The sequence below is a fragment of the Sitophilus oryzae genome, unplaced genomic scaffold (assembly GCF_002938485.1).
Source record: "Sitophilus oryzae breed Bouriz unplaced genomic scaffold, Soryzae_2.0 scaffold_1576_pilon_pilon, whole genome shotgun sequence".
Classification (NCBI taxonomy): domain Eukaryota; kingdom Metazoa; phylum Arthropoda; class Insecta; order Coleoptera; family Curculionidae; genus Sitophilus; species Sitophilus oryzae.
Genome location: NW_022146254.1, coordinates 17628277 through 17652323, shown reverse-complemented (window position 1 = coordinate 17652323; position 24047 = coordinate 17628277). Strand labels below are relative to the sequence as shown.

At 31.9% G+C, this 24047-nt stretch overlaps 1 protein-coding gene across 1 annotated transcript in view; it reads left to right on the top strand.

Moving 5' to 3' along the window:
- LOC115879316 (glutamate receptor ionotropic, kainate 2) overlaps positions 1-24047 on the top strand; it is a 344372-nt gene that overhangs the window by 244816 nt on the left and 75509 nt on the right. Inside the window, exons 10-11 of the mRNA XM_030896084.1 lie at positions 14108-14326; positions 22598-22788. Coding sequence (XP_030751944.1) covers positions 14108-14326; positions 22598-22788 — 410 coding nt within the window. The remainder of the gene's footprint in view (positions 1-14107; positions 14327-22597; positions 22789-24047) is intronic.

The following is a 24047-nucleotide window of genomic DNA, read 5'->3' as shown; positions in this document are numbered from 1 at the left end:
AAATAATTTAGTACTCACTAAAAACACGGTATGTCGCTAGTGGTGGGAAAAATAATTTTTAGAGGTTACTAGTTTATTTGGTTGCTTGTGATATGCATATACAGGGTGTTTCCTAATTAATCTAAAAAATAAAAAAAATCCTTAGAAAACGGCTTAAGGCGGGCTCTTAATAAGTATATTTATTTGTTTCTCGACAACCGTTTGATGAACAAGAAAAACTCAAAAGATCAATTTTGTTGAAAAAGGATGGCCAGTCAAGAAAAAAATATATTTTCTTTAAAAAAGCAGTGGTGTACCATTTATGTTGAGCAAAAAATTGATTTTTTTAAATTTTTAACACCCTGTAGATCAGAAAGGAAGTACTTTAGACCTAATGGTTATATAAAAATTGTTTTAAGAACACATGAGGAAACACACCACAATTTTTTTAGACTAATTAGAAAACACCCTGTATATTGTCAACTTGACAATGATTGCTGATAAATCAAAAAATACCCTTTAAGTGAAAAAATCCCGATTTTCGCAGGAAAAATTTTGGTTTTTATTGAATTTGAGCCTGCGTCTGCAAACACCGGTATGTTTTTTAATTTTCTATCTATCTAAATTTTAAATATCATAGTCAGAAATAGTTTTATTATTTATTAAATGTAAAAATGGTATACTTATAAGTTTTATCAAATTTGTGATTTACTTTCTACCTTGTAGTCTATTACTTACTTACTTGTAGTCTATTTCTTACTATTTTATCCATGACTAAAAGACGACAATTTCATTTAATGACATTCAGTTATCGAATTTTAACTACAGAGCAACCTCCCTATTTGTTCTCGTTATTTCACTACGTTGACCATGCTCATTCGACTAGGCAAGTGCATTATTTTAAAATTCCTCAACACCGAACAGCTAACTTTTAAGCTTTCAGTTATATAGCGCCACATTTGTGGAATAATATTTCTAATAACTTTAAATTTAAATCCTTTACAGTTTATAAAAAACAAATTAAAAATCATTTACTAAGTTTGTAACGTTTTTAGTTCGTTACATGTCTTTTTTATATATAATATATGATGTCTCGCCTATCATCACCGGATTCCCTCTCGTTCAGGCCGGATAGTTTATTCGACGCGTAATTTTTACGTTCTCTAGTCGGCAACCCTGCTATCGTTTCACTGTTCTGTGGAGGCGCTGTCAACATCGCTTCTGTCAACTCTCTCCGTGCTTAACTTCACTTGGCTTTGACCGTCCGACTGTCACCGTCAAAAAATCCTTGCTTCGAGAAACTGCAATTATAAAAATCTTGCTGTATAATTTGAATCAGCTGCTATTTCGAAGTTACAGGGTAGAGTTTTGGATGTCCCAACCTTACTTGTATTTGTATTTTGCTGGCACGTTGGCGTCCCTTTTCTTTTTTGTCCTCCAGAATGTCACATGGAAGAAAGGACATGTTCTTTATTATTTAGTGAGCCCTCGGAAGTAATTCGAGGTAGGTTCATTTTGTTTATTAGACCTTGTTTGATTTTAAACAAGAGTTTCGTATTTTTAGGGTCCAAGGTACGGACTATTTCCAAGGTTATAGTCCTAAGTTATGGTCCAAGGTACGGGTAGTGTTCCCTTGTACCATTATCCTATGTACGGATGTCCTGTGAACGAGTGTCCCCAGTAGGAATGATTTTTCTTGCATATAAAGTGCCCCAGCGTGGATGTAGCTTGAGCCCCATGCTGCTTCGTTCCCATCCATAAGATAGTTAGTAGTTACGGCTGTTCCAATTCATGGTGTCCTTATTCTGGCCCCTTTTGTTGTATTGGATGGCCGAGTACAGAGATGCGAGCCCACCTCACGCTGTTACTGTTTGAAGCAAGATTACATAAAGAACAGCTAAGTTTAGATTTAAGTTTTAGCTTACATCTAACATTTAACACATTTTCAGTCTTAAACAATAACGTACATCTTAAGTAATATCGTACAGACTATGTTTAGTGGTTAGATTGTTAAGAACATTCATGTCAATTTAATATTTAAAATATAATTTAGATCTTAGGTTTCATTGCATTACGTCTTGTAATGTAATGAAACTGTATGTACTTATATGGATATTATTATTGCACTATTTTAACAGATGCATAACCAAACATAGATTCTAGAATCTATGGGTTGCAACATCTTCGATTTAACATCACATAAAATATATCAAATTAATTAAAGTAATACTACATTTCATACATTCTCTTAAACTTTACATGTCTTGTATTTTATCATAGTTGTTTTCATAGATATTTAGCACAACTCTTAACACCACTTTCTTTGACATATAACCACTATATATTTACTAGAACTTTACAATGTCATGTACCAGCAAAGAACATCATGAATGAATATAGTCACTAGTTTTAAGTAATAAACAACTGTGTTTTCTCTCTCTGTTCATGCCTGGCGCCCAATATTTATAATTTCGAGTTATTATTGTTAATTAGTTCTTTCCAGTGAAATACCTTATCCACGACTGCTCTACCAACGAAAAGCTGCCGTTCGCAGTGGTAATGTTTATAAAAAACGCTACAAGTTCCCAAAAATTATAGTAATTTCTTTGGCTGATTTTTGAGGTTCTTGATGTTCTGATATGTCCGTCATTGGTTGCTGTTCCGGAATTTACACTGTTTCGTTCTGCCTTTCTGCTTATCTCCGCTCATCCCTGATAAAATTATGTTTTCCCTTTTTTTAATCTAAGTTCTGCTTATTTTTATAATTTAATTTATTTCTATTTTGTTTTTGAGGTCGCACCACTCTGGCACTTTGTGTCTTTGTATCGGGTTTTTTTAATCCCTTTAGACTCACACATTTATTAGAATAATTATTAATTTGTAAATCTAATTGGATCTAATAAAAAAAATTAATTGAATTGAATTAAAGCTTCCATTGTATTAGCGCAGCAGTGTTTACAAAAAATAACTGTTTTATTTTGCAGATTTTCTTGCAGTGGCGAAATACCTATATATACGATTTTTTTGGAGGGAAAAAGTTATAAACATCATTTTTTAATTTTTTTCATTAAATAGCTTAGAAGTTAAGGTTGATTATCACTATGCCTTCCGTATCAGTTACTTTCCGTTCCCTTTCCGTTTACATAAAATATTATATCATGTAAATGAAAAGGACAATGCACACTATTATTTAGTTTCTCTTCCGTATCCTTTCTTCCCATACATTTTTTTGGCGGACGGACTGAAGCGTATCGGAAACAGCTTTGTCAAGTTCTTACATTTGTACTAGCTCTGTTAATATTTTGCTGATATTTATTATTATTTCACCCCTTAATTAAATCTATTACCTTTTTCAAAAGATACAAATTTTTAAAATAAAAGTTTCGTAATGATATAAATTATTAGTTATGGGCAAAACTGTTATTTTTAGATAACATTTGAAACTGTTATAGGTTATTTATAAAAAACAGCTTAAAATAACAGCTTAAAAATAACAGGTATTTATTTTATTGCTAAATATCTGAAAGAGTATGAGGCGGTCACCGCCAGGCGTATTGACGCAGTTGCAAGTTGCAACAATGACGTGCTCGGTGGTAGTATTTCCAGGGTGTCATAACATTTCTAAAAATATCGATTGTTATCTAAAATACCTCTCTAAAAACGGTGGTTTTTACAAATAAACGCTGTTTACAAATTGCGATATAAAAAAGCCAAAATGCCGCCACTCGTCTATACCTATACATTCCGATGTACCTACGCCTACCTGCGCCATCGATCTGCGTAGATCCTGAATCGCGTAGCAGTGTACAGAGTGCATTTCACTTGACGGGCGAGAAGCTCTTAGTTATGATTTTACCATTTGCGGTCAAAAAATAGCAATATAAGAAAATGTGTAGTATATCCTTCATAAGTATACCAACTACACACTAGAGTTCGAATTAATTTTACACTTAAACTAGCGTGTACCCGCGACTTCGTTCGCGTCGAATTATTAATTTGTAATGGTGATGATAAAGCAAAGCAAGAATTTCCATTAACATGCAAACTGGATAACATTTTCTCACATTTGCCAAAAATAAGCTTTAAACGTCGATCAGTTTAAGCAGAATCGTGGTTAATCAATTACTCAACTTTTGAAACACCCTGTATGATTTTTTAAAAAAATTCAAAATATGTAAAAAAACAAAATAAATTATGCGTGTCCAAGCGTTTTCCCGAAAAACTAATCGTTTTTTAAATAACAAATATTGTAATATCTGAGGGGCGTTTTCACCCTCTTGGAATTTGAGATTTGAGAAACCCCTCCTTATCTCGAACCTCTACACCCCACAGTCAATCCGTTTGCCAAAAATCAGCTTTAAACGTCTAGCAGTTTAAGCAGAATCATGATTACTCAATGGTCATATTTTATGAAACACCCTGTATATATTTTTTAAAAATCTTAAAATATGTAAAACAACAAAATAAAATATACGTGTTTAAGAGTTTTTTCGAAAAACTCACCAGTTTTTAAATAAAAAATATTCTAATATTTGAGGGTGGTTGCACCCCGTTAGAATTTGAGTTTCGAAAAATCTCTTCTTATCGAACCTCTACATCCTAAAGTTAATCCGTTTTTCAAAAATCAGCTTTTTACGTCAAAGACTTTAAGTAGGATCGTCATTAATCAATGACCAAATTGATTTTTCAAAACACCCTGTATACATTTTTAAAAAATCTTAAAATATTCTGAAAATTTTTCAGAATAAATAAATACCTAAATCTTGAAACTTAATAACAAAGTACTGAAACATACAGCGCCATAATATCTCGACCTCCGCCCGTTATGCTCGTAACAGGTTGAAAAACAACGTAGCTAAAACAACTAATGCGTTATTCTCCAACACGTTGCAAGACTCCATTGACAATCGACCGATGCAGCAGCGTTCCTTTCGCAACTGTTTCAAAGAAGCTGCTTCTTTTATATCCTATTATTTTTAAGCTGTTGTAAGCCCAACACGCCGCGCCGCGCCGTAGCGCATACCCCACTCCGTTGTCCGTTGTATCTCGCCGCCTGTATCGATGGTTGTCGAAATAACATGTTTCCATCCATACTAGTTGTTTTTTGGAATTGCTTCGAGCAGCATCGAATTTCGTGGCGGTGCAGAGCGCCGGCTTCGTTTCATGAACAGTCGATCTCTGCGTATTGTTATTTTATATCTGTTATTTTTTAAAAGTAGTAACGGTTGCGTTATGTTATTTCTAAATAATTGTTATAAAATAACAGATAATTAAATAACAACCCATCACTATAAATTATACAATAAAAAGTATGGAACTGATACGTATAGCGTCAATACAATAAAAAAATATACGGAACGGATATGGAATGGATATGAAATGGAAACGGAAGGTATAGTGAGAATCAACCAGAAGTGTCTAGCCCCAGCAAGGCAACTATTAAGCTTGGTTAGCGTGGTTATTTGGAGGGTGTTAATTCATTGGTTAGTTGGTTATTTGGTGGTGTTGGTTAGTTTTTACCAATTTATATTTGTGTTTTAGATATTCATTGACTTTCTTCATTTATTTGTAATAAATGTATATAGTACGCCACAGCTGTTCTGCATCCGCTTTTGTCAGAAACTCTAACGTGATTGGTCAAGCTTAATAGTTGCCTTGCTGGGGCTAGACTCAAGTAAAAAAAGGCAAGGAGAAAATATTGAACGGAATATTGAGATTGCACATATTTTTTTTATATTAATTGTACGGTAAACTTTTTTGACTTTGAATTAAGTTTATCAATTTTTCTATAAAAATCGAAATATTGATGGAGTCAGATAATAAATGACCCGTTGACATTCAAAAAACAGTATTAATATAAAAGTTTTAATAAAGAGGACAGCTTCATTAATCACAATTCTTAAAAACTACTTCGAAAGAATAAGCAATTTCGAATATCGGTCAATCTTAATTTACATATTTTAAATTCACAACAGACCTCTTAAATCGAGAAAAGTTCAAGATACGACAACTTTAGAAGTAGTTCGAAGTTTCCGGTGATAACTCCGAGGACATTAATCACTCAGATACGTATCAGGGTTTATTTTAATAGTTAAACTTCGTTTTTACGAACCATTTGAATGGCCGGCACGTTTTCACGGCAGCCAAATAACTGTCAAATAAGAGGTATAAGTTGGATCGCAGTTTAGTGTCCCACTTATTTAAATGGCACTTGTTTTTCTGTTATAGGAAACTTTCATTTATGTACGAAATTTCATTCAGTGCCTTTGTTTTATTTCTGAAATTTATATCCAAATTAAAACCATGAAAAATAGTAATTTTACGTTATATTTCAATAACTAAAAAATATATCAAGACAGATTCTGTTTAAAATATTATACCGGGTGTTAAAAATGATGGAAATATTAAAAATTGCGTTTGCACTATCTGCAAAAATAGATTTTTACGTGTAACAAATAGTTTTTTACATGTAACAAATAGTTTTTGCGTATAACAAATAGTTTTTAACAAGTAAAAATAGTTTTTTACAACTAAAAACAGTATTTTGCTTGTAGCAAATAGTTTTTGACGTACAACAATTAGTTATTTACGCATAAAAACAGGTTTTTATGCGCAACAAAATAGTTTCAAAAAATTTAATTTTGGAGTCACTGATTCTGCAAAGTTTGTTTATTTACGGATTAAAATATTAACAAAGTGTGAATCATATGTGACTAAATTATGTATACTCGTACTTACTAGCCTATATTAGGTTAAGTTGCTCATGTACTAGTTATATACAACGTTAGCATATTTCAACCCCAGAAACACGTCTATGAAGGGTTTTCTTTTTGGGAAAGTTATGAAAAAATTTTTAATTTTTTTAATTTTTAGTTAAAAATTTGGCGCCGGGTGGCACGTATAGCCGCCCATACTAAAATATGCTAATATCTTGAAAACTGATTTTGATGTTATTACAAATTTTGTTGCAAATATTATTCCTAATCTTAATTTGAAAACCGCGTTTCGCTAGCTACTGTAATTTTGGAGTTACGATTTTTTTAAATTTTTAACCCCCTCCCATACCCCCTTACCAACCCCCCACCCCGACCAAAAACTAATGGCCAGATTCTCGGGTGCCACAGTATTTTTGTGCCAAATTTGGTTAAAATCGGTTCAGCAGTTTTTGAGTTATCGTGTTATTGACGGCAGACGGACAGACGGACAGACGGACAGACGGACAGACGGAAAGACGGACATACGGACATATGGACAGACGGACAGACGGACAGACGGACAGACGGACAGACGGACAGACAGACAGACAGACAGACACCATAAAAATATTTTGTATTTAGGTCATTTATGACCCAAATAACTCATTTTGAGTGAAATTTAAAAAACTTTTTTTTGCTGATCTTAATAGTCTACCATACCTATTGGTATGGTCGGCTAAAAATAATAATTTGACAATATTGCAATATCGGTAGTAGATCAATTTAACAAATAAGAAAACCTAGAATGTATCCAGTGGTACTCAGAATTACGTAAAATAACTCGGTTATTTTGGACTTATATGAAGAATGGTAAAAAATATATGTTTATCGAGATCTACCAGTCCTGTAGAAGTACTTATTTGAAGAGTAAGGGTGAAAAACCGACGATGTCACAAAACTGACTTACACAGAAAACTGATTTAATGTTGCCAAATACCATGTTGCCGATAAAAAAAATATTAGTGTATGCGTTATTATTTGGACATCCTTTGTTTTATTTTACTACAATTTAGCATGTGTTTAGGAGTTGGCATTCTCCACAGATTATGATGATTACTTATTTTTTTATAAAATGGACATCGTCGATTTTTTTTATTAGTCTCGCTTTATAATGAGTGCGTCTCAAAATGGCTCATCCCTATAACTTTTTTAGGTTTTCAGATAAAAAACGAGATTTGGTATGATAGTATATAACATAAATTAGCATTGATTGACGTATTCAATTGTGTTTGGCCAGTTCCTGTTGCACCAAAAATGACTACCACTTTTGATTTTTAAATGGCACTATGGTATATTTCTAATTTATTCGATAGAAAATAAAACAGAATAACATATAATATGTCAACTTTTGAAAATTTTTGCATATGGTTTATTTAAGATTGTAACATGCGGTTGATAACGACAGTTTGACTCGAAATACCAAGTGTGTGGTATCAAATTATTCTTAAAAAAAGCTTTTTCCAAATATGCTAATGAATCACCCTTTTCCATTTGACAAAATTGAGATATGATTAAAAATACAATTTGGGCATCTTTTAACCGGCTAGGACAAGACACGAAAAATCTTAGACGATCAAAACTATTTTTCCACGGTTCTTTGATTACAAATTAGTGTTTTGGCATGGCACTCTAGGTTGACATTTAAAATGCGATTATTTTTTAAGCAAAAATGTCAAATAAAAAGTTGACATATGATATGTCATTATATTCAGAGTGCCACTCTCTGTCCACAAAACATCCCCCTTTAGAACTTTTTCTTTAATGGCCATAAGCTGGAGTAAAAGCCGAACCGCCCGAATAAACACTAGAGGCGCAACCGGTCATCAATTGGTGTAAAAATTGCGAAAATTTAATCTTCTAATTTTGACACAAGGGGTCGCGCTTAACTTTTTCAATTTTAATTCAATATTCATTGTTGTCAAACTATATTATTAGACTTTGTTGTATTTTGTGAATGTATAAATGTTTTCTTAGTATAAAGTTGCATTATAGTAATTTAAATTATATTACATACATATTTAAGATTCAAATATTATGACATATATGTCAGTTGCCGTCTAAAATGTCATCTTGATAACAAAAAGTTAGTTATTGTCAAAAGTAGTTAAAATCATGTTAAAATATTAAAATTTACAAGTTATAATTAGATATTTTATATTATTTCAACAACAAACACATAATAGTACAGCGTAATGTTGATATGCAGGTCCAAAACAAAAAGTGCCGTTATATTTTTCAGTTTTCGTTGTCAGCCGCTGGAGTTTCAGTGATTTTAGTGTTGTCGGATATTTTTATTTGTAAAATAGAAATATTGCGTTTGGATTGCAAAACTAAAAGTGGAAGTTTTATTGCAATGTAAGTAAGCGTTTGTCCATTTTATATTTTACTTTTTTCATACCTACGACAAATATACATATATTGAAATTTTATAATTCGTTTTATTTAAAAAATGTTAGAAAACAAGCTTGTAATCCTGTAATTGACATAATTGTTGTGTAATATATTCCATTTAAATGTAATATATTACTTTACAATTAAAAAATGTAAATTTAAAAATTTAAAAAAGGCATTAATTGAAATTTTTTGAGTGCGAACAAACACGAGAGGCGCTTTATTATTTACTTTCATTTCTTAACATGACAGATGAATTTCTAAAAGGGGATGTTTTGTGTTTCTATCGAATAAAGTAGAAATAGCACAGAGAGTGCCATTTAAAAATCAAAATTTGTATTCACTTCCAGTGAAACAGTAGGTGGCCAAAAACAATTGAATATAATAATAATAATAATAGACCTCAGAATGAGGTTTCTAAGATTTCTGTAATTTTCCAAGTTCTCTGGTGTGTTGTTTTTCTTATAGTTCAAAAGAGCTTTATCACGTTTGCCCATTAATAGTTTTAAAGCTGGAGTTAGCCAAGGCGCGGGCGGCTTAGTTACACGAACTGTTCTTAAAGGAACATGCAGTTCGAATAAGGATTTTAATTGAAAAGTGAGAAAATCGACTTTTTTCATCGATATCTGTCATATAGTAAATGCTGTGCCATGGTACATTATGCAAATCACTATAGAATAAGACCTCATGAAATTGCTTGTAGTCTCGAAATGTAACAAATTTTAGAGGATTTTCTTGTATAGGTAACTTCATATTACAATATGTTAGTCTATGATCGCTTATATGCTGAGCATCAAGGGTACCACCAGACGCCACAATACTAGAGTCACTGACAAAAATCGGGTCGAGCAGGGAAGATCGACTATTGGAAACTCTAGTAGGTTCATCTATAACTTGAACAAAACCAAATGTATCAAAGAAATCCGATATTGGGTTTGATATATTATTGGAACACAAAAGATCAATGTTTAAATCACCCAAAACTGTAATATAGGTACATGAAGACAACATGTCTGGTAGAAATTTATCTAGAGCTTGAACACAATTCAAAACACTCATCTTAGTTCTGTAAATGACGCCTAATCCAAGACATATCCTATGGTTAATTTTAATCTTTAACCAGATATTCTCAAACCCATCCACCTGATCCTGTAAGTAAAGTCTTTCACACTTGTAGACATTTTTTACATATATCCCAACACCTCCACCTCTACCAGTCAAGCGATCGCAGCGATGGAACGTGTAACCCGGAACAACACAAGAGTCAGACGCAATATGAGCACCTAGCCATGTCTCTGTTGTTGCTACAACATCAAAATTATGTTGTGTCACAATATCTGAAAAGTAATGAAATCCTGCGAAAAGAGATCTTACATTCAAATGACCAAGCCTAAACATAATTTATCTTTGATTTAAGAAGGCCCACTTTAGATTTATAAAAATTACAAATACGATCACTGGCCGAATGATCCATATCCCAATTTGTTTTGTATTTTTCATTGTGGAATTTACAGTTAGGGCAACATTTATTTATATCTGTAGTACAATTCTTACTGATATGATCACCTGCACAAAATTGACAAACAGGTTTATTTCGACAGTTTTTACTTAAGTGGCCGAATCTACAACAATTGAAACAACGGACTATATTAAAATGTTCACATACTTGGCACTTTATCCATCCAATATAAACATATCCTTTGTTCATTAGCGAACAGTAAACAGATGGAGACACATTTAATATAACATTAAGAGAAAATTTCAATGTAAAGATCTTAACCACTTTTATGTTGTTTTCATCTTCTTCAAGTTTATTATCGTAAATTAATGATTTTATAAAACTATCGATAAGTACATCGGACGCATTGCCGGTACTACCATCACTATTTAAGTAGCTAGAAGGAACACCCTTTATCATAATTGTTGGATTTATTTTCTTTTGATCATAAACTTGATATTTCTCACCAATTGTGTTTACAAGATTTTGTTTTAATATATTAAGGTCATCCTTATCTTTACAAGCAATTAAAAATCCGTTTTTGTAACTTCTCGTATTTTTAATTTCAATATTTACTGCGCCCGGAGAACATTTCGATTTTATATCATATTCAATTTTATTTGGAGACACATTACTATCGACAGATTTAATAATTAAATAGGGCGAATTATTTGTTTTCACTATATCACTATAAGAAATGGTTGGAATGTTCGAATGTTTTTGTTCCATTCTTGTTATCATACCTTCGCCGACGGCCAAGGTCCCGTACTTAGATTCCATATCTCCCATTCTTTTCTTTAACACTTGGATCGTATACTCTCTCTCGGCAGCTATCGTATTAATTAATTCTTTTTCTCTTGATAAGCAGTCAATTTCCTTACGCAAAATTGTACACTCGTTAGAATTATTTTCTACAGTAGTAGAACCTAGTCTTGTTCTTCGAGGCCCCTCACAGCACACACGACAACGCCAATTTTTCGAATCCACCATAAACCATTTCGAGACGTTTTCAAAACATTTTCTATGAACGAAAACACTACATGCCTGTGTCGAACACTTCAAACTACGTTTATCTACAGTTTCACAACAAATCTTGCACTTAATCTTATCGTTTTTATCGGGCTCTTTAGGCTCCTCAGACATCGCGTCCGACTCGCCCAACATCGCGCTTATTCTTTATTATTCTATATGTCAATCAATCCTAATTTCTGTCATACACTAATCTTGTTCTTTTTATATATAATAATAGCAGCTCCCGTATTAACGCCTTGGGAGTAGCAAGGTACAGCTTGCTATGCTAGAGCCGTTCGGTATACAAGGAAGGTAATGTGGTTAGCACTACGCTTCAACCGCCTATTATTACCTCAGGATTGTGAATCCCAAGTACTAATTTAAGGCTGAGTCGACCTAGGTACCCAAACTATTTTTATTTTAATAAAAATAGTCGGGTGATAAAATGCCGGGTGTGAGAATCGAACCGACACCTTGAGATTGGTAGACGAGAGCCTGTACCTCTACGCCACCGGGCATACGTTTTTTATTATCTAAAAAATTAAAAGATGAGCCACTTGCGAGATGCACCCGGTATAACTTAAGCTAGTTCTGTACTAGAATCGGTTCGAATACATTTATTTTTATTTTCGACGTGTTTAATAACGTGTAAAACTTCAAATTTTAAAGGAACGTTTCTGCAATGCGATAAAGTTCAATGATTCCGGCCTTACGCGATTCTGATGCAAGTAGAGAATAGAAATGCGCAATTCTGAAAACGGGGAAAGAAAGAAAAGTACGGGATACGCTGACGTTTAGAATTCAATGTACCGTGACTTCGGCTAAAAGTTATTCAGTCAGGCAAGAGTTTCTTTCTTTAATGTGTTTTCACTTTTTGTTTTCTAATGAATTTTAAACTAACGGGGACTGTTTAGAATTAGTATTATTTATCAGAAAATTATTTACATATCTGACAGACAAAAACTGGTTTTGCAAAAAGTATCATTAATTGTAATTATTACTCTTGCCACCATTGAAGATTTAGACAGAATATCGTGAATTGTATATCGGGCATAATATTTATTTATTTATAGTTAAAAATGGTTATATTTATATTACAGTACCACTAAAGAAATTTAAGTATCCCATTTAGTAAAGCACAGAATTTTAATTCAAGAAATGACATATGTATTGAAAATATTTTCTATTTCATAATACAAGTAAATAGCTGTTGAACATATAAGAATTATTTAAATTTACTAAATAAAACGTTTTAAATCATATGAAAAGTAACATTAATCGATTATTTTTGATAGGAGGTGATTCTTTTTTAAGGAGGTGATTCTAGGACCTATTCTAAGAAAAAAACTTCATATGAATATACGTCCTAAACATCTTAACTTTTTAGATACATGGTGGTATCATTTTTTTTTTCTTGAAAATATCTCTGATGGTATATTTGATACACGTATTCCATGCATCAAAATGCTTATTTTGATATACAAAAAAGGGTTTTATTTCTTAATTTCCTTCCAGCCGATGAAGAAATGATTTCCACACAACAGTCTGAACAACATCTGAAATAAACTAACATTTTTTAAGCGAAAAATATGCTTCGGACAAAAAAAAATCAGGAGATTAAAAATGTTTTGAAATGAATAAATATTTTTAAAATAATTTTTATTTCAAGAGAAGTCAGTGGTGTACCACTTTTTTCTCAAAAATTATTCAACGTAAAACCCGTATGGACGGTACTGATTGAAGTAAATAAAATTCTTTGTACACCAAAAATTATTATATATTGATGCATAGAAGACGTGTATCAAGTTTCATAAAAATATCTGTAATAAAATTAGAGTTATTATTAAAAAAAAATTAAGGAAAATTTACCACCCTGCATCTCAGATATTAAGATGTTTAACACATACATTCATAGTATTTCAAGTTTTTCTCTTAGGATAGGTTCAAGAATCACTCCATTAACTATTAGCATGTCATTAAGGAACACCCTGTATATGTTTTTGCTTTTCTACACAAATACAGCTGTTCTGAATTTTGTTTCAATATTTGTATTTTAATTTCGAACAGTTCATGGTAACTAAACTACATTAGTCTATATTTTTCTTACTAACCCTTTTTTAACTATCATCTACAACTAATGGTGAATATTTCACTTTGGTGAACATTTGTAGCACATTCTCTGATACTAGCTAAATCATACTGTTGTCTTGCGTTTTAATATAAAAGAAAAATCTTAACTTTCGAATTAATTACTACTATATACTACATGTGTGTGTATTAATTAATCTAATAAGATTTTTAGTAACATAACTGATATTTTTTTGTAACTGATAGTTTTGTTATTAAATCATTATTTTAATTTATATATTTTTGATTCGAAACATTGATTCGGATTTTTTCGGTCACATGTGTTTGTCACATGTGCGCGTCACACTTGTATTTCAACAAAATATAATTTCACATTAAATTCCAGGTGGAAATGAGAGGTTTAACCGGCGTGATTAAATTCGATCATCAAGGATTCCGAACGGATTTTATGCTGGACGTCATCGAATTAACCAGAGACGGACTAAAGAAGATTGGAACGTGGAACTCGAGCGAAGGTGTGAATTTCACTAGAACGTACGGAGAGGCATACACACAAATCGTCGAAATTATACAGAACAAAACGTTTGTAGTCACTACTATATTGGTAAGTTTAGTTATATTATGTGGAAACAAAATCATTTCCGCCACTATAGTCGAATATTTTTAATTGAAGATTTACTTTAATTGACTTAACTATCAATTATAAATTGGTAATATTTTGACTTTCTCCGTAAAACGCTTGTGTTGATGGACTAAGTTATACAGGGTTGTTCACCACATACGACACGGAGTATTGTAGCCAAACAATTAGATTTTTGCAAATTATAAGTTTTGGGTTCGTTGAAGGACTATTGGAGCTACAATTTGAAAATATTTTTATAAGATACAGAGTGTCACAAATAAAAAAAATATCAAAGTTGTATTTTTTTAAATAGATCATCCTGTATATTATTACATTTTTAGTTTCTGCGATTAAAATAAAGGTAAATTTGATTAAGTTTAATTTAATGCTTCATTTGTCTAGGCGTATTTATGTTTATAAAACCAAATATTGTACTGAAGTATTTCTATTTACTACATTTTGTGTTGCAATAATAAAAATTATACTACCTTATACAGAGTGTCTAAAATGTATTTTAAATAATTACTAGCTTTAAAAGGCAATAACTTGTTTAATTTAAATGCAAGACCCTGTATATTTTATGAGAATCAGACACAAAATTTAATTGTCTATCAAATTGTATTATATCATGTTTTACTTATATCTATACTATCTATACTATTCAAGTTTTTGTAGAAAACGCATTTTCTTATAATTTAGACCTCATTTATCAATATACCCATGGAATATTGACATTTTAGATTATTTTTAAGGATGTAACAAATTTTTAAAAAGTACAGATACTAATATTGTAGATATAGTTCTTTTTTTTCAGTTACATATTTATTATTTAAGTGCGTCTGATCCTCATAAAATATACAGGGTGTTTCAGTTAAAATAAGCAAGTTATTGCCGCTTAAAGCTAATAATTATTTAAAATAAATTTTACACTCTGTATGAGGTAGTATTATTTTTACTATTGAAACACAATAACTGATCAATAAATAAATTTCAGTAAATATTTAGTATAAAAAACTTTGATACCCTTGGAGAAATGAAGCCTTAAAATTTTTACTGCAATTTCACAAAATTGAGATTATTTCAAAAAATGGTAAGGTTTAAGTGTGATAAACCTTAATCAAATTTACCTTCACTTTAATCGTAGTTTAAAAATGTAATAATATGCATGGTGTTCCATTTAAAATAACTTTGATATTTTTTATTTATTTGGGACAATTTTTTTAAATTGTAGCTCTAATTGAGAATAGACCTACAACGAACCCAAAACGTTTTTTTTTTGTAAAAAACACTACAACCCATACGAGAAACTGGCAACGCCAAGTACTTTTTTAATAAAATTAAAAAGTATAATTAGTTAGTGCACGATTCGGAATCCAAACTGGAAAGTCCACAGTCGTTTACAACGTGAAAATTGAAGTAAAACCTAGCTGGAAGTTGAGTAGTTTCAGTCGTAGAAAAGCAACAAGTTAAAAAGACCGGCAACGTTTCCATTACCTCGGGCTGCTTGCTCACGACCGACTTTTTACAGACCGCCGGAACAAGAAAAAAGGAAATGGATTCCGTCTTTGCCGTTCCAATTTAACCGTTTGTATGGTTCATGATTGAATCATACTGACAGAGGGCTTTTATATGCCAACGATATCGGAGAAATGTATTGGTTTATTTGTTAATAAGAAAAATTTAAAAATTGATCTAAAATATCAATATTGGGGAATAAGTAAATAGCTCCTATACATTTCTGTGCCCTAGAAACAAACTATGTAAAGTCCAAAATTGGTATATTTGAGATGTACAGGGTGTCTCAATATTCCGTGGACATAGAACTACTACGTATTTTTAGAATCAAAATAAGTTCAATGGACACAATTTACCTCTATACAAAAGTTCTAAACAGTTCTTAAAATATCTGAAATATACGTTTATTTCTTTAAAATTTGATGTTCTCTATTGTCCACTAAATGTCTACAAGGTATAGGTTTAATATCAAATTTAGTATAATTATACCAGGCAGGAAAGAAGGTATTAATGGTACGCTCGTTCACACTGATTCAGCCTGATACACATATATGGCTTAAAAACGCCAGAAGGCGTAGGAACTGGAATATTACACTTACAAGTATTATTGGGTACACGGAATAGCTTTTTTCGTAAGCCTATCCAAGGATGTCTATTTTCCAGTGAGAAATAACGGCAATCCACACACACATTATTTTGATCAATTGCCATTTTTACAGACAGCCAAACAGCGCCACGGTATTTGGTTCCACAGGGTTAATCCTAGACTAGAGTGGTTTGCATGCTGTAAATACAGAATTCTTGCGTGGCACTGCAAAAGCAGTCCTAAAAATGGTCACAAAACCGTGGGTGGCCAACAAATCTCTAGGATGGGAGAGAAATTCATCAGCGCAGAGCCAGGAAAACAATTTATAGTAGAACATTTGCCAAAATTTACGGCAGACCTGATAAGCAAAGACAGAAAGTCTGTAAAATCTGTAGTAGGTCTATTAACAGGCCATTGTCAACTTAATAGGCAAACAAATCTGATGGGATGTTGTCAATCTGAAGAACAAACGACAGGGGACTTTCATGTTAGTTGGACAGTCTGGCAAATATGCAGTTCTTTCTTTTACACAATTTGAAGCTATTGAGGGTTCAGTTTCCAAGTTACTAGATTGTTTGAGAAGAATAGGACAGGAGATATAACTTAGAAATAAGAAGAAAAATACAATAAATCCTAATTTCAAAAACTTAATGAAATCTAATCTAATTGTTACTCGACTCGGGGTTCTTTTTATCTCCAAGGCTATAAGATAAACACGTGTTTGTTATTAAACATTTTCTAGCTAACAATATCAATAAATCCTTTTTCTTGGTTTATGTATTTGTTGAATTTTGTTCTTTATTTTTTATTTTTCTAGCTATTGGTATTGCGGCCGTTATCTATGTTGGCTAATTTTGTAGCTTTAAGCTCCCGTTTGTTCCTTATGTTCTTTTGTCCATGTTAAAATTGTAATATCTATAAATTTTGACAAACAAATTTGTTGTCTTAGTTGCAAAACCTAGTAGTTTTATGGGTTTCACATACAAGACACGGACCAATTTGCATCTTATTGTCTCTAACTAGTACCTTTACCTTTGAAGCCTATTTAGCGAGGAAAACTTGGAAATTTCTGGAAAGAGTTCGTATACTGGTTCTTTCCGTCATTACTACAAGTTATATAACATATATTTAACAGATTATTATAAAATCAATCGAAAAAATTAATTAATTTAAAATGACACCAAATAAAGCAAAATAATTAAATAATATGATAACTATTTTACTTACCGGGAGCGTAGCGGCACGGAGTACCGCAACTTCTGTGGTTGCCGGGTTTACGGCAGAATTGCTACTGAACCAAAATCGCTGGATAGGCAACTACTACGATCCAGGATGTCAAATATCCCTAAATAAGCATATTTAATGGCCGACTGACCGACCTACGTTCAATGGATATTTTGTTTTAATGAAATTAGTAAAATTGCGGTAAAAAATCCCGGACGCGCCCGCTCGTGTGTTAAAGACACTGAAGTTTAAATTTCAGACACTTTTATATCATCTTTATACTCAATAATGAAAATAATGTACATTGGTTCATCAATTAAACGTCGATACAAAATATATACATTTTTTATATAAAATAAAGTAGAGAACTAAGAAGGAAAACAAATCAAACATATAAAAAATAGATACAATAGAAAGAATTATAAAATATATATACAAATCAACATACAATAAAATAAAAAGACATCACTCGTTTTATCAACAATACCAAGGTGAATAAAAATTCAAGTTAAAAAGACACCAAATTATAAAATATTATAAACACTTGTAACGTTTTTAGTTCGTTACATGTCTTTTTTATATATAATATATGATGTCTGGCCTATCATCACCGGATTCCCTCTCGTTCAGGCCTGATAGTTTATTTGACGCGTAATTTTTACGTTCCCTAGTCGCCAACCCTGTTATCGTTCGACACAACCCTGTTATTGCTCTGAGGAGGCGCTGTCAACATCGCTTCTGTCAACTCTCCGTGCTTAACCTCACTTTGTTTTGACGCTCTGTTGTATCCCAGCTTTTAGAAATGGTGATTATTTAAATCTTGCTGTATAATCTGAATCAGCTGCTATTTCAAAGCAACAGGGTAGAGTTATGGATGTCCCAACTTGTATTTGTATTTTGCTGACACGTTGGCGTCCCTTTTCTTTTGTCCTCCAGAATGTCACATGGAAGAAAGGACATGTTGTTTATTATTTATTGAGCCCTCGGAAGTATTTCGAGTGTCCAAGGTACGGACTGCGTCCAAGGTACGGACTGTGTCCAAGGTACGGACTGTGTCCAAGGTACGGACTATTTCCAAGATACGGACTGTGTCCAAGGTACGGACTGTGTCCAAGGTACGGGTAGTGTCTTATGTACAGACATTATCTTATGTACAGATGTCCTGTGGACGAGTGTCCCCAGTAAGAACGATTTTTTCTTACATCTAAGCGCCACAGCGTGGATGTAGCTTGAGTCCCATGCTGCTTCACTCCCATTTCTAAGCCTAGTCAGTAGCTACGGCTGTAAGGATTCATGGTGTCCTCAATCTGGCCCCTTTTGTTGTTTTGACCAACAGGATCGGCGACAGACAGTACAGAGATGCTAGACCACCTCACGCTGCTACTGTTTGAAGCAAGGTTACATAAAAGAACAGCTAAGTGTATATTTAAGTTCTAGTTTTACATTTAACATCTAAAACATTTTCAGTCTTAAACAATAACGTACATCTTAAGTAATATCGTACAGACTATGTTCAGTGGTTAGATTGTTAAGAACATTCAATTCGATATAATCTTTAAAATATAATTTAGATCTTAGGTTTCATTGCATTACGTTTTGTAATGGTATTACTTTTATAGATATTATTGCACTATTTTAATAGATGGATAATTAAACATAGATTCTAGAATCTACAGGTTGTAACATCTTCGATTTAGCATCATATGGAATATATCAAATTAATTAAAGTAATGCTACATTTCATATTTTCTCTTAAACTGTACATGTCCTGAATTTTATCGTAGTTGTTTTCATTGATATTTAGTACGACTCTTACCACCACTTTCTTTGACATATAACCACTATATATTTACTAGAACTCTACAATATCATGTATCAGCAAAGAACGTCATGAATAAATATAGTCATTAGTTTTAAGTATTATACAACTGTGTTTTCTTTCTCTGTACATGCCTGGCGCCCAATATCTATATATCTTTTGTTAATTATTACTGATTAATTTTCTCTCTAGTGAAATACCTTATCCACGACTGCTCTCCAATGAAAAGCTGCCATTCGCAGTGGTAGTGGTTTAATAAACGCTACACACTCTTTTATGTGACTAGGATTGCTTAGCGAATGATATAAACTCTTGAATTTAGTAGAAACCATTCTCGAGTAAGTAGGTATCTTTTTACTGTGCCAGCAAATTTGTTGCCTCTCAATGAGCGCAACTTCAAAGGATGTGGTTTTATTTTAACTTTGTGTTATGAAAGAATTAAATTATTTAATCCTATTTTATTATTATTTTTTAAAATATAGAACCAAAATTCAGCTTGCACGATACATATTTCGAATACCATTCTTTCTCATTTCAGACTCTATAACGTTACATTTTCGACATAAAAAAGAAAGAAAAGAATGTTACGGCAACGACTGAAACATCAACTCGTAATGTGTCTGACCGAAAAGAATAAACAATAGAAAAAGAAATTCCGCACCAAAAAATGAAATGTTTTCCGAAACAAGGGTAAATCGCCGGAAGGTGGAAATGCCATTTTTGGGATGGGATTTTGCGTTCTCGCTTCTTTTTGTTTGTTTTTCTCTACGTGCATGTGTATAAGTGTTTTTTTCCGTGGTATAGAAATTAATGGTGCGTTTTATGCTGCTCCAGATTCTGTGATGGGGAGTCGTTTCCTTGTTTTCTTTTTTAATTTCTAACGTACGTATTCCGACAAAAATCATTTTTTATTTTAGACTTTTTTAATACAAAGATGTATTAATCTATTAACTGACCTAATAATTGTATTTTTTTAGACATTATAGTCTACCTTATTCTCGAGAATAATTGGGTAAATTAACTTCCTTGTTCTAGAATCTCATAAAAACGGAAAGCAACTCTACACATCTAAGACTACTGCCATTGACTTCTAGTAACGTTATATATGATTAATTTTAATGATATTTGAAGTTACTAGCTCGTCAGAGGTTAATGGATACTTAGTAACGGCTATGTCTAATAATGTTGATATACTAGTAATAGTATATCAATATTAGTAATAGTTTTATTTTAGCTATTCTTGGAAATATAAAACACTAAATCACCACAATACACCAAAATACTTTTACTTTTACACTGGACGCGCGTTTCGCTAACCATGTCAGCATCATCAGCAGATGATTAAAACTAAACTAATATCAATGCCAATTGTTGGCAATTGTTGGGAAAGTTGGCATTTGCCAATTGTTGGCAAAGGTTCCAACCAACAAATGTAATTAACTATCCTTTCCAAATGTAATAAATTATATTTAAAGGTTTAAGTTTATAAAGAGTGTCCCAAAAATAAGTGCAAGTATTTTAAGGGGTGGTAACTCTCAATAAAATAAATATATTGTCTCTTTATCATTTTTCAAACAAGACCAAAATAACGTTATTCTGCTTTGAAAATTTCCAAAAAAAAAAATTTTTTGCTAAAATTTTGGGAACCACTGGATCTTTTCTGGATTTTCTTTCTTTTAAATTTAATGTAATATCTATGTTGCCATATTATCAAGAAATTATGTTTTTTAACTAAAAACTAAAAAAAATTCCAAAAAATCTTTCAAAAAATTTCGAATTTTCAAAATTTTTTTTTCGCGAAAAAAATAATTCATAGGCGTGTTTCTGAGGTTGAACTATACTACTAGTTAAAATACTTGCACTTATTTCTACACTCTGTATAACTGTAAAATGCCGTAAAATCAAATAAGAATATTGCAAGAAAATGCAAAATATATGCATGGAATGGATTGTAGGAGGATACAGAAATTATACAGGGTGGTCCGAACTGTATTCCGGAAACTTCGGCAGCATATTCTGCAGATTAAAATAAGTAACAAAGTTCGTATGTTGTAAATGTAATGTATGTCCTAAAATGCTTCGTTTTGTTTCGATACAGGGTGTAGAAGTTTCATTTTTATTTCGATTTTTTCCAAATAATTTCTGAACTAACGTAGATCTTTGAATGAAAATTGGTATCTGGGAGTTTTATCACATAAGAAATTTGATTTTGATGTCAATATGATGTCACCTACATATTTTTTAACTGGTTTGAAGAGTAATAACTTTTATCCGTACCTGTATAAAACTAGTGAGTAAAAAAATATACATTTACGATGTTTTTTACTTAAAAAGGATCTCTTGGTAAAAATCGCTATAAGTAATGGTTCTCGAGATATTTGGAATCAAAATTATTAATACCTGTCATCATTGACATAAATAAAACATGTTGACTATAAATAGTTATTAGACTGAAATCATAAATTTGAAATGTATTTATGACAAAAAGTCAACAGAAACTGTTTTAGTTTGGTTTGGTTTTTGAAGAAAAATTACGATTAATTTAAAAAAAAATAAAAAGTTTCTAAACTTATCATTTCAGTTAAATAACTATCAACACAACATGTTTATTTTTAGTCAATAAATTCCATTCTAAATATCTTGAGAACGGTTGCTCGTAGCGATTTTAATAGAGAGATATTTTTTACGTATAAAATCACGGAAATGTATATTTTTTTACTCAGTAGTTTTATACAGGTACGGACGAAAAGTTATTACTCTTCAAAACAATTAAAACAAATTTAGGTGGCGTCCGCTACAATTAGGAGTATACTGACATCAAAATCAAATTTCTCGTGTCAAAAAACTCCCAGACATCAATTTTCATCCAAATAGTGACAAAATCGAAATAAAAATGAAGCATTTTAGGACATACATTTATACGAACTTTTTTCGAAGAATATACTACCGAAGTCTCCGGAACACAGTTTGGATTACCTTGTATACAAAAAAAAACTTGCCTTGCATTTTCTACCTATTTCAATAAAATTTTTAATATTCGACGTCCAACTTTACTCCAACGGCTTGCTTGAAAACCGCCGATTGATTTCCGCCTGGTCTCCGCTTTCAGAGCTCGCCGTACGTGATGCGGAAGGAAGCGAGCGAGAAGCTGAGCGGAAACGCGCAGTTCGAGGGCTACGCAGTCGATCTCATCCACGAGATATCGCGGACGCTCGGCTTTAATTACACCATCAAGCTGGCACCGGACGGACGCTACGGATCGCTCAACAGGGAGACGAAAGAATGGGACGGGATGATCAGGTAATATTAGGATAATATTTTTTAAGTTTGATTTTTTTAGTCAATCACTTGACTGAATTCTAAATTCATTACAAGAATTGCTTTTATTTTTGTTTGTTCAACGAGAAACTACAGGATGATTCATAGCGATGCACAGTGGAGTATTTTTCATATCTACAAAATCATAATTAGGAGAATCAACGTCCTACTGAAGTTTTACGATATGATACTTATATATTACTTTAATTTAACAGAATCTTTGTTGATGTGGTTATAGCAATAAAATCGGTATTAATTAATTCATAGTCAGGGCCCAATTAGTCAATACAAGTCACAGAATCATACCAACAATCTATTTATAGAATTTATGGTGTATCAATTATTTCTAATTGTTGTTATTAATAGTGCCGTAATATTAATGTTTGCTGATATATATTTCAAGTAAGTGGACATCTTAGTACAAAATATAAGATGTATTTTAGCATAAACTTATTTGTAGTTTTGACATTTTTTCTAGTGAAATATAACTCGTATGATATTGACATTCTGGTGCGCCATTTTTAATTTTCTTTACAAAACTGTTCTAGCTAAAAATTGAGATTCGACCGGATTCGGGTTGACTTAGATAGTTGATAGATATGTATCATAAACGGTCTGGCGTAGTCTGTAGGACTACTCTTTAAAATTTAAAAAAAGTTTAAAACACACACAAAAACTAAAAAATAAAAATGAAAAAAAATATATTTCATTATATATTATATTATGTATTATTGAACTAATCTAGACGCAAATGGGTTCAATTAATATAAACTTTAAGAAAATATAGTACAAAATAAAATAACATGCATAGACATTTGAAAAAAAAATCAATTAGGTTTTTATTAAGCTCTAAAATAAAAATAAAACCAAATTACTAACAGTCATTACAATATAGACATAAGTTTTTAATACTATATATAAAAAAATAAGTTATAAAACTGGACTTAAAGAAAAAGTTTTTAGTTACAGCATGAGGCAAAGTTCATTGTTTTCCTGAACATATTATTTTACATAATGGACTCGTATATTCTATAGGCATTAAAAATAATTAACTTGGATGTAACATTGTCTTTAACTAGAATAAGAACTCTAGGATAAGAATATCTCCGTAGGCGTGTTCTGGTTGTACAGGAATTGCAAGTATTCTACAAATTGTAAAGTGTATTTCTCGTGGAATATTTGACATTGCCAAACGCATTTGTCTGGCAGATTATCATATTGTCACTGTCACAGTCTTCATC